The sequence below is a fragment of the Phodopus roborovskii genome, unplaced genomic scaffold (assembly GCF_943737965.1).
Source record: "Phodopus roborovskii unplaced genomic scaffold, PHOROB, whole genome shotgun sequence".
NCBI lineage: Eukaryota > Metazoa > Chordata > Mammalia > Rodentia > Cricetidae > Phodopus > Phodopus roborovskii.
The window spans coordinates 23,524,311-23,537,618 of record NW_026126517.1 but is presented as its reverse complement, the minus strand read 5'-3'; the positions used below and the strand labels follow the sequence as shown (position 1 = coordinate 23,537,618).

Genomic DNA, 13,308 nt, shown 5'->3' with positions numbered 1-13,308 from the left:
AGGTACTTTCAGTCTTATACTGGGTCTGGGGTCCCACCTACTGGTACAGGGGAGGCAAACTTGGTGCTAGGTTTAGGATCAAGTTGCAGAAGTCCTTTATTGTCATTTCTGGCTGTGAGCCAACTGAATTTTTGTGGGTATCTTCCTCATAGGACATTTGAAAAGACCCAGGAGTCACAGTTGACTTAAACATTTGTAATGGTTTCACGGCAATGGGCAGAAAAGTAAAAAACTAACTCCAAATAAAACTGTTTAATCCTGGAGAGACCAAACCCCAAACTGCGTGACAGAAAATAAAATAAACTAACCTAATATTGCCATCATATTTTTGTTTATTTGTTTTTGTTTGAGACAGAACTCACCATGTAGCCCTGGCTGGCCTGGAATTCACTATGTAAACCAGGCTGGCCTGGATCTCACAGAGATCCACTTGCCTTTGTCTTCCAGGTGCTAGAATTAAAGGCATGTGCCACCATACTTGGCCTAACATCATTATATTGACTGCTGAAACACACTCTTTTCAGGAAGTCCCTGGGGCTCACTGTCCAGCCTGTCTGCCCTAATTGGTAAGCTCCAGGCTAATGAGAGACTGTCTCAAAGGAAGCAAATGGTGTTCTTGAGAGTGATACCAGAGGTTTTCCTCTGACCTTTACATGAACCCACCCACCCAATCACACACACATGCATGTGTTCTTGTCAACACTTAGTTTGAGGGGACAGGAACATACAGAGTATTAAAGCAGTAAAAAGCAATGCTGTGACCAGGAAGCATTTGCCAGGTCAGGGACCTAAGAGACCGAAGGCCAAGAGTGACAACTTGGCTCAGGAGAAAGCAAGTGAGCATATCTCGTTCAGGGAAACTAGGACCCTGGGAGTGTGTGGAATAGGCCTGGAGACAGCAGGAAAACACTCAGGGGTTCTGGATTCCACTCAGTATTTGTACTATGAAGGGTCTGGAAGACTCAGGGGCTTTGAGAGGTCATCTGGATGACCTACAGGGGAGATCAGAAATTTCCAAACCAGCTCAGAAAACCAATTAGCCTTTGTTCTGGCTCCTTTTAGTGCCTTTAGTACCTCTCATATAGGTCAGCAAGCCTCCTGGTGCCAGTTATCTTGGCTAAATGTGCTCACCTGTCTGTGTCTTCCCTGATAGTGATGGGAAGTAGGTGTGACCGTTTGACCTGAGTAACAGGTTAGCAGGAGCCAGGGAAACTTGAAGGGTCTGCCCTTGCCAGGGTTTGGTGGCCTAGATCTGGAGGCTGGGGAGGTGAGCAGGAAAAGAGGATGTTCCCTGGGTGTCCTCTACAACGGGGGCAGCAGGGCACATACCACTTGCTGAGTGTTTACATTGCACTTGAGGCTGTATTAAGTGCCTGGCCCCGTGTACCTTCAGACTTTCTGAATAACTCTGATCCAAGCATCCTCATTTCTCATTTCCAAAAGATCTACCCCTAAATCACCCAGCAGGCACCTGAGAAGTCAGGATTCAAACCCAGGACTGGGTTTATGACACACTGAGGAAGCCTTGGGAGAGTGGGAGGGAGAGTAGAAGGGAGGGAGGGAGGGAGGGAGGGAGGGAGGGAGGGAGGGAGGGAGGGAGGGAGGGAGGGAGAAGGCCAGGGCAGCTAGGGCTACCCACAGTGTGTCCCAGCACATTCCAGAACATCCCAGAGGGACTTTCCCCATTCTGAGGAGGAGGGGTGTGGCTGAGTCAGAGGCTACAGCCAGTATGTAAAATACTTTGGGAGGAAGTCCTGAACTAGCTCTCTGGCTCTCCAAGGGCAGGGGAGAATCCATTCCATAGACTACAACTGTCTGTGACTGGCTGTGCCCATGAAACTGCTTGGCTCCTCTGAGCTCTCCATCTCTGGCCAGTGGCCGCAAGCTCTGTCCCAGACAGGCAGGCCATCCATCTGGAGATGCTTCCAGTGCCTGTCCCAGACTCGCTCACAGCTCTGGCATTGACAGGTTTAGCCAATAAGTGGAGAAATTTCCCAAGCAAGCATGAACACTCTGCAGTGAGATAGAGTAGGGTGGCTTACTTTTGTATAAATAAGTTCAAAGACACAAACATGTACAAGAAGGGACTTGCTGTGTGGTGAACTCTTCAAAGGCAGGGACTGTCTTGCTGCCCTCCAGCTGTTCCTGTCAACATGAAACCCAGTCTCCGGGCACACAATGCCACAAGAGCTGTTTTGACTTGTCTGGTCCTTGGAACCTTGCCTAGAACCTTGAGGGCATTTGCTAACTGCTTGGTGGCTAAATGGCTATAAGTAGGGCGTGTGTGTTGTTTTTCGATAGAGTGACAGTCTATTCTGTCCGTCACACCAACCCCTGAGCCTCTAGCAGGTTCATCCTTGCCTCCCCATCCCCATAGTGTCACCCAGTCTACCAGATGCTGCTCAGTTTTGCCCTAGCGTTGTTCTCCTCTCCACCTCAGGCCAGCCGCAACCCAAGGAATCACAATGCAACCCGATGGGGCTAATTTCTCAGTAGCTTTATTGAGTAGCGAGATGTGGCATCATCTTCCGCAGGACAAGTGTCCTCAAGCATGTAGAAGGAGTGTTTAGGGACAGATTGACAGACTGGTGGTGGGGCAGGGCAGGTGTCTGCTGCTATGAGGGGTTGAGGGCACCAGGGACAGCTCAGTTCTCTGCCGGGTTGGGCTGCACCTGCTCCTGAACTTGCTCGGGGAGGGGGAGTGCCAGGGGCTGGTCTGGGTTCTCCTTCTTCCCCAGGGTGCCCATAAAGGAGCTGACCTTTTCCCTCAGGTTCTTCTCCAGGAAGCTCAAGTGGCCTTGCACGTCCCCCGAATTGGAGCCCAGCTGCTGCCTGAACTGCTCCATCTGTTGCACTAGAGCCTTGTTGAACATTTCCCCCAAGGGCTCCATGGTGCGCCGGAACTCCTCCACCTGCTGGTCCAGCTGGCTGTTCAAGTCTTCCAGAGACTTCTGCAGTCCCTCGGTGTTGCCCCTCAGCTTGCTGTGCACATCCTCCACCAGTGGTGCCAGTTTCTTCTGCAGCTGGTCGACGTTGGCAGAGACCTTGGTCTGAAACTCCTCGGCGTTCTTCTTCATCTGGAAGGCCAGACCCTCCAGCTGGTGGTTGAGTTTCTCCTGCACACCTTCCGCAAGAGGGGCCAGGCTGCTGCGCAGATCCTCCAGGTTCTGGTCGATTGTGGCCTTCAGCTCGTTGGCATGGGGGGTCAGGCGCCCCTTGAGCTCTTCCACATTCTTGTTAAACTTGTCCTTGAACTCATTGGCGTAGGGCATCATTGAGGCCTGCAGGTTGTCCACATTCTCCTGTACTGTGGTCTGCATGCGCTGCATGTAGGGGGTCAGCTGGCGCTTCAGTTCCTGGGCCTGTGTGTTGACCTTGGCTTGCAGCCCCTCAGCATAGGGTTTCAGGTGCTGCTGCAACTTCTGCATGTTGTCCCCGATTGTCTGGCTCACCGTGTTGGCGTGGGGCATCATGCGGGCACGCAGGTCCTCCAGCTCCTTTTGAATCTCTTCCTTTATCTTTACTGCATCCTTGGTCAGGCGCTCATTCATTTCTACAGCAAAGGGCAGCAGCTTCTTCTGCAGGTCATCTGCATATGTATTCATGTTCCCAAGTTTGTCCTGGAAGAGGGTGCTTCGGGGAAAGAGTGGAGAGAACCTCCATTACACTTGGCATTCTAGACACTGTAGCATACTCAACTTTACCAACCTGCCTAGGTCAGGATTGTGTCCATGGGAACTGAGACTTCCATCTTGTCCCTGTGGCCCTCCCTGGTGTGGGTCATGCTTTCAGGAAATCTACTAGGACTCAAGTTACTTTGGGTTTTTATCTGCAAGGTTCCTGCTGAGCCTCAGCATCCTTATCTACCCATCATGTGATTTCTCCTTGTGAGTAAAAAATAGGACTGGACTTTAGCTCCCAAGCCCAGGGTCACATTGTGCAACTGTATGCATTCCAGGGGCACAGGGACTGATGTCCTTGCATGTGCTCGGAGGGTCCCCAGAGGGAGAGACCATAGGGATGGATCCCTGAGTCCAACTTCACTGTTTACAGGAAGGGTCTAGGTCCAGGGAAGCCAGACTCCCTTACTGAGGAAGGAATGATCCCAAGTGCTGGTGCCTTCAGGAAAGCCTAGCTCTGCAGACTGAGCCCACTTACTTGAGCTGCTGGGTAATGTCTGACTTCTGGACTTGTTCCATAGCCTCCTTAGCATTGTTGCTTAGTTGAGTGAAAAACTCCCACATCACAGTGGAAACCTGGTCCGCATTGACCTCAGCCCGGGTGCCTGGGTGGAGAACAGAAGTAAGTCGTGAGCATGCACCTCTCTCCTGGCCCCTCCAACCTCAGCTCTGAACTTGATGATGCTGGAGTTGGAGTAGTGCAACCCATTTCTCCATCTTTGGGATAGCTCAGGGAGCACAGGTGCCAACAAAGGTAAAACCAAGGCCATCCTGAGCTGTCCACTAGTTCTAGAACTGGCTTTCCATGCTGCCCTTCATATGCAACAACAGCTGGAGAGCTGTGTCTACTTACCGGTGATAGCCACCAGGGCCAGGGTCACCACCACAGCCTTCAGGAACATCCTGGGCTCCTCACTGGTCTTCAACAGTCTCAGCTGCACTGGATGCTTCCCGGGGTAAGAAGAAACAGTTCACCTGTGTCGCTGTGGAACTGACTGTAGGCAGAACCAGCCACACATTTAAAGCCCCTCCAGCCCTCTTTCCCCGCCTCCTCCCCAGTGTGACTCCACGTTGGAAGGTGACACACTCCCAGGAGGCCTCTTGGACTTTGGTGACCCTAAGACAACGTGGAAGCTGACGGCACACAGGCAGCAGGGGGAAGCGGCCTTGTTGGTCTGGCCCCACCCTGTACAGGAGGCTGGGAGGATAGTCGGGAGTTTAGGGAGGGACCAGCCTGGGAGTCAAGGGGAATCCCTGAGAAGGACTAAAGTACCAGGAGCCCTGTTGGCAGCCCCGGATCTGTGCCAGGCTGGGGGAGCAAGCTCCAGGTCTCCTCTTTCTACCTCAGCGAGACAGTCCCATCTCTGACAGCTGTCACCAACCCAAACTCTGTCTCAGAATGTCAGCTACAGACATGGCACCAGGTCCATTCAGGACTGCATCAAGCAGTGAGCTGCAACTTAGTTGTCTGTGACAACCCTTGGGCAGGGAAGGATCAGAACCCAGGATTGAAGAGGTTAATCAAAAGTGTGCTTTATGTCTCTTGACTGTCAAGCTGAGTTGCCCCGGTCTAGTTATCTGACCTCCCAAGGCTCAGTTTCTCCCTTGTATAATTTGTTACATTAAATTATATAGTACGTGTGAAATGGACAGGGCACTTAGCCCAGAGTAAGTGCTGAAATAGTAACCAGGACTTTACGCGTGGATCAAAGCTAGGAAGGAAGGTGAGAACTTGATCCTCTCTAGAGAATGGCAGAGGAAGGTCGCCCTTTCCCTCAGAGGGTCAACCACTGAGAGAGTGAGACTGGATGGGCTTGATTGCTACCCTACTGTGTCCCCAAACACAGCCAAGAGCCATGCAGAATGGCTACCCTCTGTCCGGCAGGAGGCGATAGGCACTGCTGTGGGAAGTGAGTTTTTGATCTCCTACCGGGACTCCAAATGTGTCCACACATACAATTGGAGAAGACATCCAGAGAAAAGGTGCCAGACTGTGGCCAGTGTGGGGGCCTCTGTGGACTACACCAGGGACTACATGATGACGCCCATCGTACTGTCCCATTGGCTGCCATCCACAAGATACTTGTGAAATGAGAGACATCAGAACAGACCACAGTTGTGCCAAGTCTGATTTGCTGTGTTGCCATCCATTTTTATTTTTGTTTTTTGAAACAGGTTTTCGCTGTGAATTCAACACTGTATAGGCAGAGACCATGTTATGTTCTTGTTTTATCTTTCAAGACAGAGATATTGTTATTGTTTTTGTTTTATATGGTCCTGGCTGTCCTGGAACACTCATTTTGTAGTACAGGCTGACCTCGAACTCACAGAGATATGCCTGCCTCTGCCTCCCAAGTGCTGGGAATAAAGACGTGTACCGTTACTGTCTGTTCACCATCCACTTTTTAAATGTGTACAGATTGGCTTGTCTCATGGGATTGAATACCTGTCCTTCCCTGGTGGGTCTCCTCTATACTGCAATGCTCCTCACATGGGTGTTCTCAAGTAGCCACTAGTGAAGCTTTTAAAAAATTAACTTATTTATTTACTAATATTTGGTTAGGTGGTATACATTCATGAAAACCCATGTGGAGGCCAGAGGACGACTTGAGGAAGCCTATTCCCTCCTCCTACCATGTGGGTTCCAGGGAATTGAATTGATGTCATCAGGCTTCATGACTTTACCCACTGAGTCATCTTGTTGGTTTCTCAGTGTTTTCTGAGTTCAGGCTCTGGAGTCTGACTCTCTGGGTTTGTGTCTGAATTCTACTCATTATGTGTGGCCTTAGATGAGTCTCATGACCTCTCAGAGTCTCCGTTGTGACAATCCTGTGAGGTAATCTAGTGTACAGTAGGCGCTCATTGAATATTAGCCATGTTTTGCCTCTCTGTACCATTGACTCATTGGTCCCCATCTTGTTCTGCCAAATCAGACCTGGTCCAGCCTGTGCTGGGCCCAAAGGTCAGAACTGAGGGTGGGATGAGTCACATGGGTTACCTCGGCTGCAGCTCCACCTCCTGGACCTGCAGTCTGAGTACCAGGTGCCACCAGCGTGGGACAGGTCCAGAGGTAGCTGCCCGTTTGTACCCTCTCTGAGAAGACCGTTGTTACCTAGTTCAAGAGTGGCTGTCAGTGATTGATTGACAGATATGCATAGATATCCAAGTTGTCCATGGACACAGAACTTGGCTCTGAGCTAAGAGACTGGGACAGAAGGCAGACATGTGTGCCCAGCACTCATGTATGCTCTGGCCCCAGCACGGAGGGTGTACTGCCTCCTGGAGGGGCATAAATGAGCATATTGAGTTCTCCAAGCATGGGGTATACGTCATACTCATCTGCAAGGAATCTGCATAGGGAGCGGGGGCAGAGTGAGACCCCCGTGTCTCAGCTGTTGGTGAAAAGAAGAGACTGTCTTTATAGCCAGCTTTGACAGTTAAGGTACACTGGACACAGAGGGTCAAGTGGTGTCCTAACCTCTGTCTCCTTGCTTGTGTTACCCCAGAGCTCATGGCTGGTGAGGCTGACAATTATACACCATCTATAGCCACCCTTTATATCTGCCCATACAGGATCAGAGCATAGTCCCAGGACTCTCATGCACCCAACCTGCACTTAGCTAATCAGAAGGAGAATGGCAGCCACTCCTGAGGGCCGTCCTCAGCCCAAGCCTTCAAGACTTCTCCCTCACTGTGATGGCTAATTGTAACTATCAATTTGACAGACCCTTGAATCGCCTGGGAGAGGATTCACTGGGTGAAGAACCCTTAACTATACAGAATGGAGATGGCAAGCTGGGCCAAGCTGAGAACTAGTATTTCATGGCTCTTGCCTTTTAATTGTAAATGTGATGTGATCAGCTGCTTCAAATTCCTGCCACCAAGGCTTCCCCAGGGTAAACCCTCGATATGTGTTTGTCAGGATATTATATCATAGCAACAGGAAAAGAAACGAAGATACCCACCCACTGCTGGTTCTTCCCTGGGCCTGGGTCTGTAAGTCAAGAACAGTCCTCTCCCCAGAGGACTCTAGGCCAGAAAGCCACCAAGAGGCCTCCTGAGGCCCAAGCTAGATGGCTGAGAGGGCACAAGTACTTTGGAAGGGGATAAGTCACAGGCTCCAGGTCCCAAGGTATCCTGCAGGCCAGCTCTGTGGGGTCCACACACCTAAGTTCTCCATGCAGCTCAGTATCACATGGCTGGGGCTCCCTGCCAGCATCTTTTGACGTTCCTTGATTCAGTGGCCATGTTCTGTAGAGGGACACTGACAGGCTTCCCAGACCCTACCGATGCAAAAGGGCCCAGTTAGCCTGTCAGAGCATTCTCAGGGCCAAGAACCAGGTACCACACCCCAGGTTGGGACCTGATTCCCATTGTGTCCTTTGCCTTGGGGCAAGAAACAAGATGAGGAAGGTCAGAGCAGCTCTCGCCACCACACACAATGCCCCATCCTGGTATCTCTGCTCCCCTCCCCCCAGCTGTCACCAAGGGCTTCTCTCAGAGGAAGCTGAGGTACAGATGGCTGCCAAGGACCAGTTTAGGTGCTGGGAGGCAGCTTTTCCAAGGCTGGGTGGTGTGTACTGGAAAGGCCTCTACCTGACTGGGCCTTTGGTTTTTAGCCATAAAATGAAGTTAGCAATGTCTAAGTCACAGGATTTGGACAACTTATGTTTTAACAGAAAACAAACTGTTTTGTTTTGAGACAGGGTCAGAGTATGTAATCCAGGATGATCCCAACACATGATTGCCCTACCTATCTCCTGAGTGCTGGACTTGGAAGCTAACACTATCCCAGCCACCGGAGAAAAGTCTTATGCCAAAAGAATGAATTTCTGATAGACGAGTTTCAAGTCTCAGGCAAGATAAGGGTTAAGAATTCAGAGAGCAAAGCCAGGCTCCTTCCTCAGGCCATACTGCCTGTGAAAAGCCCCATTTTTGCATGGGCGCCTCTTCCCGTCTCTGGCTGGGCTGTGCGTGTTTAGGAGGTAGGGAGAGTGTGAGTCAGCCCTTTGTCCCCGAGCCAGCTGCTGTATGTCTCTCCACACTGGGAAATCAGTATTCTGTCCCAACTAACAGGGTAAACAGAGGCTCTGAGAGGTACTACATTTCTGAGCACAGACATATGAGTCTCATATGTCTGTGCGTGTGTATGCAGGTGTATGTGCACATGTGATGTGCATGCTTGTGGAAGCCAAATGTCAGTCTCAGGCATTCTTCAAGAGCTGTTCACCTTGCTTTATGAGTCCGGGTTTCTCATTGTTAACTGGGGCTCACTGAAGAGGCTAAGCTGGCTGGCCATCAGCTCTAAGTAGCTGGCTACCTGTCTGCCACCTATCCCCTTTCCCCCAGTGCTGGGATTGCAAGTGGACAGACACTACCACACCTAGTTACTAAGGTCTTTGTGCTTGCAAGATGAGCATTTTGCCCAGATGGCCTATTTCTTCAGTCCCAAAGGTATCCTTTAAACCTAGGATTTCTTGGCTCCAAAGTCTTTGCATCCAAAAGACAATGTCCTCCAGTGCTGCCTGTCTAGGCTGTGGCTCTAAGTATTAGCTCAGGGGACATCTTAGTCTCAAGAAATCTGAGGTCCCTCCTGGGAAGCTGTCTGCCCCACAGTACCTCCTTCACCTTCTTTGTGAATAGCCTTTCTATACCTTGCTGCTCCCAGGTATTCAAGCCATTGGTTGTGTTAGGGAAAGATATTATCCAGCCATGAGCCCTGTTCCCATCTCAGGATACTATCAATGGGTCCAGAGGGCAAGACAAAGTACATGGAGGAGGGAGGGGCAAAGGCCTTGAGCTTAGCCTGATCTTTGTCCATCTCTCACCAACGCCTGCCCAGGCACAGCAGAAGAGACTGCTGGGAACACAGTGGTGGGTGGACGCCTGAGGTGGAGGTCTAGGGGGCCATGTGACCTTCACTCTGCCACCTCCCACCCCAGTTCTGCCACTGCTCATCTATGGTTGCACCAGATTCCCCATTCCATTCAAGGGGCCTCTGTGAAGAAGCCTGCCACTGGCTCCAGGCTATTGTCTGGGTTTTTTTCCGGAAGAGATGGGTCTGGAAGGTCAGTGTGAAGGGCTAAAGCATGTCTCAGGCTGGAGCCTTGTCCCCTGAGCCTTTCCCTATCTTACCAGCCTCATCTAGGGGAGTCAGCCTTTGGCTGTGGAGCTGGAGGTAATAGCATGGCAATCTCAGAGGGATTTCTCAATTCTTCTGGCAGCTGGCTGCACGGGCTCCCTGCCTCAGGCTCTGGTCTGAACTGCTCAGCAGGTGACCTTTGCCCAGCTCACTGGGACTTCTGTGCCCGATGTCCCATCCTGGGGCCCATATAAAACAGGTCAGGGCCCTCCTGCCTGCCTGCTCAGTTTATCCCTAGAAGCAGCTAGCTACTCCAGGTAATGCTCCTGGGGAGGACAGGAAGGGAGGGAGGGGATAGAGAGCCAGAGGAAGTCTTTGCCACCTAGCTAGCTAGCCGATGGAAGCCTTGGGATCCATGAATATCCTCCATCCTTGGGTTCCTGGTGGATGAGGGAAGGCTAGAAGCTGAAGAAGGGGAGGCCACTGGGCCAAAAGCTCTACACTGGGTAGTGTCAGAGCTGCCTGGAATGGATCATGCTGTTTCTTGATCAGCATGCTTAGAGCTATTGGAAGCCTTTGATATGCATGCCTACTTTAGACAGAAACATTGAGTCTAGAGAGAAACAGAAACCTGATGTTAGCTAATACACTGGGGCCGAGTATGGGTAGATGCCCCATTCTGTGAAGGGTTTCTACACTCCACCTTCCACCCTGCCTTGGGACCTGGATCTGGTACAGTTCCCTGTCTGAGAGCTGATATCAGTAGGAGAGAGGCTTGGGATTCATCCAAAAGCCCATGGCATTCATTCTCCATATGGCGGATCCTCCCACAGTATTCCCTCAACAAGACAATTTCCTTCAGGTGCATTGGTGCCATGCAGACCCGGATGCTCCTCATTGTGGCCCTCTTGGCACTCCTGGCCTCTGCCCGTGAGTTTGGGGGGAGGTGGGCCTGGGGTTTCTGTGGGAGCTGGTCTGGGGGCCCTGCCCTGATAAGTGGTGGCTGGGTAGGAGCTGAGGGCTGACATGGCTCAACTCTGCTCTTTTGCAGGAGCTAATGAGGTAGAGGGGTCCTTGCTGCTGGGTTCTGTGCAGGGCTACATGGAGCACGCTGCCAAGAAGGTTCAGGATGCGCTAACCAGTGTGCAGGAGTCCGAGATGGCTGTGCAGGCCAGGTATGCCCACTGGTCCTCTTTTCCTCCCACTCAGGGACTGCGGCTCCCTAAGCTTACTCAGGGTCTAGGCCTGTCTGACTGTGGCTGAGGTGAGAAGCACAGCAAGCAGCCTTCTTCTGCCTCCTCTACTTCTCCTCAGAGTAGCCTGAGGTGCATAGTGCTCTTGCTGCAAGTTTTCTTCTCTATTCATGGGGCGAGAGGCTTGCTTGGGGGGGGGCTACCTGTTCTCCTTACAGCCTGTATTCAGGGCTTCACCCCAGGCCCAATCTGAGTTAGACATCTGCTCACTGTGGCTCATCACCCTTGCCCCCTGGCCAATGGCTTTGGCTGACATTTGTATTGACCTATGTAGCAAAAGATGTTGACAAAAGTTCTTTGTGTGGAGAGGATATTATTTCCCCAATTTTGCAGATGAGAAAACTGGCTCAGAGAAGTTAGATGACCTGGCCTAGGTCATGCAACTCATGAATCCTCCAGTAATTTTTCCAAAGAAAGACTGTCCCCCTCCCACCCCACACATGCAGAGCCACCAAGTGGGACACCTCCTGGACACTATTTGTATGGACTACAAAGACAGGCTGACCCTAAGCATCAACCCTCCAGTGCTCAGTGCCTCAGCCTTGAAAGGGGGGCAGCCATGAAGGTCTGTCTGACCCAGACCCAACCTGGATGAAGGTGGGGTTTCTTAGGTTGCCCCTGTACCTCCTCTGTCATCTCACCGGCCCTGGGAGGTAGCTGCAGGTGATTCTAGGGTAGTGCTAGGTGAGCTAGTAGGGTCCTGGGTGTGGGTAGGGGAACTTTTCACACATACTTACCTCTGTGGATGCCTCTTACTGCTTTAACCTCCAGGGGCTGGATGGACGGTGGCCTCAGCTCCCTGAAAGGTTACTGGAGCACATTTACTGACAAGTTCTCCAGCCTCTGGGATTCTACCCCCGAGGACCTACCAACAACTCCAGCTACTGAGCATTGAGACTTCTATGTTCCAAATGTGCTTGTGCATCTATCCTGTTGGCCTCCGGCCCGTGGTTGGCCCCTGAAGGTTGCTTGAAAGGGAAAGTATTCCCACCCTTCCCCAGACGTCACTTAAACATGCTACCCCTAATAAAGCTGGATGAGAAGATGCCATGTGTGGGGTCTCCCATGATCCATGATGTCTGGGCATGAGAATGAGTGGACCTGGGGCAGTACCTCCTCTACCTCTTTAGTTGCTGCTGGGACATTTCTTTCTTTGTAAATAGGACTAGCTCTGCTTACCTGCTTGCCTTGATGAGTTTATATGAAAGATCAAATCAGCTAACAGTCTTGCAATTACAGCCTGTGATTAACTGTCAAGTGTAGGAAAAATATGGGCAATGTAGGACAATGAATGTGGATTCTGACCAGCTAGCACTTTTATGTCATCTTCAGTGTTGAGGTCAGATGTGATCACAAAACCTATGCTGCTTGTTTGCATGGTTCAGGCTGCCTGATCCCTTTAAACACACCGAAAGGAAGGAAGCGAGATGGGAGACAGGCTGGCTAAGTCTTGACCTCACCGCATTATAGCTGCCTCCATTTCTTATATAGAAAGTGGGTATGCTCTGCCCTTCCACAGCAAAAAGTGGGTACTGTCTGCCCTGCTATAGCAGGTTTGCTGTGACCTTGAAATGGCAATGTCCAAAAGCATGTGGCATCTATCTGCACAGCCCAGGAACCTGGTGAACAGTTCTCATTGTGATAGCTGAACTGGCTGACCTTGTAGGTGGAAATGGAGACCCAATGCTCTCAGAATGCCAACAAGGTTGTTTACTACATTCCCACCACCCAGAAGCACTCACCTCAGAGAGATCCGGGGTCAGGAAACAGGTTTTCCACATGATAGAAGAAAAGACCAATGTTGAGAGGAGTGACAGGACTTGCCCTGGGTCAAAAGCAAGCACACTGCAGGGCCAGCTGTCCATTTGCTACTTCATTGTCTTGGGGAAAGGCTCTGCCAGGTATTGGAGGCTCTTTTCTGGACAACATTGGTGCAACAGTCCTGAGACTGTGTTGTCTCAGGAAATCCATCACAGGCTTCTCCTCCTGACCACCCAGAGCCTGTGGTGCCAGTGTCCGAATCTAGAAACCTTCCCACCCAAGCCTGGATTGCTATACTGGGAATGTAAAAGGAGCCTTGGGAGGAGGGAGACGGGCTCTCTGGATATGTGAAGACTGCATGCATGTTAAAATGAGCATGAAGAAGGGCCAGCTGAGTGAGAGAGAGGTTGTTGGTGTGCAGACACCCTCACCCGTGTGAACATGAATGATTGGCTACATTTTAAAAACTTAAAGTAATTGTGTATGCCTACGGCAAGCTGATCCAAACATCCGGAGCTTGGTATGTGGCTCA

The 13,308-nt window shown here is 51.1% G+C and overlaps 3 protein-coding genes across 4 annotated transcripts in view; 2 read left to right on the top strand and 1 right to left on the bottom strand.

Moving 5' to 3' along the window:
- The window catches only part of Tagln (transgelin), a 911,813-nt gene that overhangs the window by 598,122 nt on the left and 300,383 nt on the right, over positions 1–13,308 (top strand). The window lies entirely within an intron of this gene.
- On the bottom strand, positions 2,517–4,724 carry Apoa4 (apolipoprotein A4). Its single transcript, XM_051197330.1, has 3 exons — positions 4,534–4,724; positions 4,159–4,285; positions 2,517–3,633 (listed from the first exon to the last, which is right to left on the bottom strand). The coding sequence occupies exons 1-3, from the start codon at positions 4,580–4,582 to the stop codon at positions 2,646–2,648; spliced, it is 1,164 nt and encodes a 387-aa protein (XP_051053287.1). The 5' UTR covers positions 4,583–4,724; the 3' UTR covers positions 2,517–2,645.
- Apoc3 (apolipoprotein C3) lies at positions 9,486–12,060 on the top strand. 2 transcript variants are annotated; one of them, XM_051197339.1, is made up of 4 exons: positions 9,486–9,551; positions 10,625–10,692; positions 10,814–10,937; positions 11,787–12,060. In XM_051197339.1, the coding sequence occupies exons 2-4, from the start codon at positions 10,638–10,640 to the stop codon at positions 11,908–11,910; spliced, it is 303 nt and encodes a 100-aa protein (XP_051053296.1). In that variant the 5' UTR covers positions 9,486–9,551; positions 10,625–10,637; the 3' UTR covers positions 11,911–12,060. The 2 variants fall into 2 exon arrangements, with proteins under 2 accessions (XP_051053296.1, XP_051053295.1); XM_051197338.1 differs by lacking the exon at positions 9,486–9,551 and adding an exon at positions 9,931–10,079.

Coding starts and splice junctions, on each gene's coding strand:
- Apoa4 (XM_051197330.1), bottom strand. CDS start 4,582: ATGTTCCTGAAGGCTGTGGTGGTGACCCTGGCCCTGGTGGCTATCACC. Junction 4,286..4,533: donor GGCCCTGGTGGCTATCACCG/GTAAGTAGACAC, acceptor TTCTCCACCCAG/GCACCCGGGCTGAGGTCAAT. Junction 3,634..4,158: donor GACATTACCCAGCAGCTCAA/GTAAGTGGGCTC, acceptor CTTTCCCCGAAG/CACCCTCTTCCAGGACAAAC.
- Apoc3 (XM_051197339.1), top strand. CDS start 10,638: ATGCAGACCCGGATGCTCCTCATTGTGGCCCTCTTGGCACTCCTGGCC. Junction 10,693..10,813: donor GGCACTCCTGGCCTCTGCCC/GTGAGTTTGGGG, acceptor GCTCTTTTGCAG/GAGCTAATGAGGTAGAGGGG. Junction 10,938..11,786: donor GAGATGGCTGTGCAGGCCAG/GTATGCCCACTG, acceptor TTTAACCTCCAG/GGGCTGGATGGACGGTGGCC.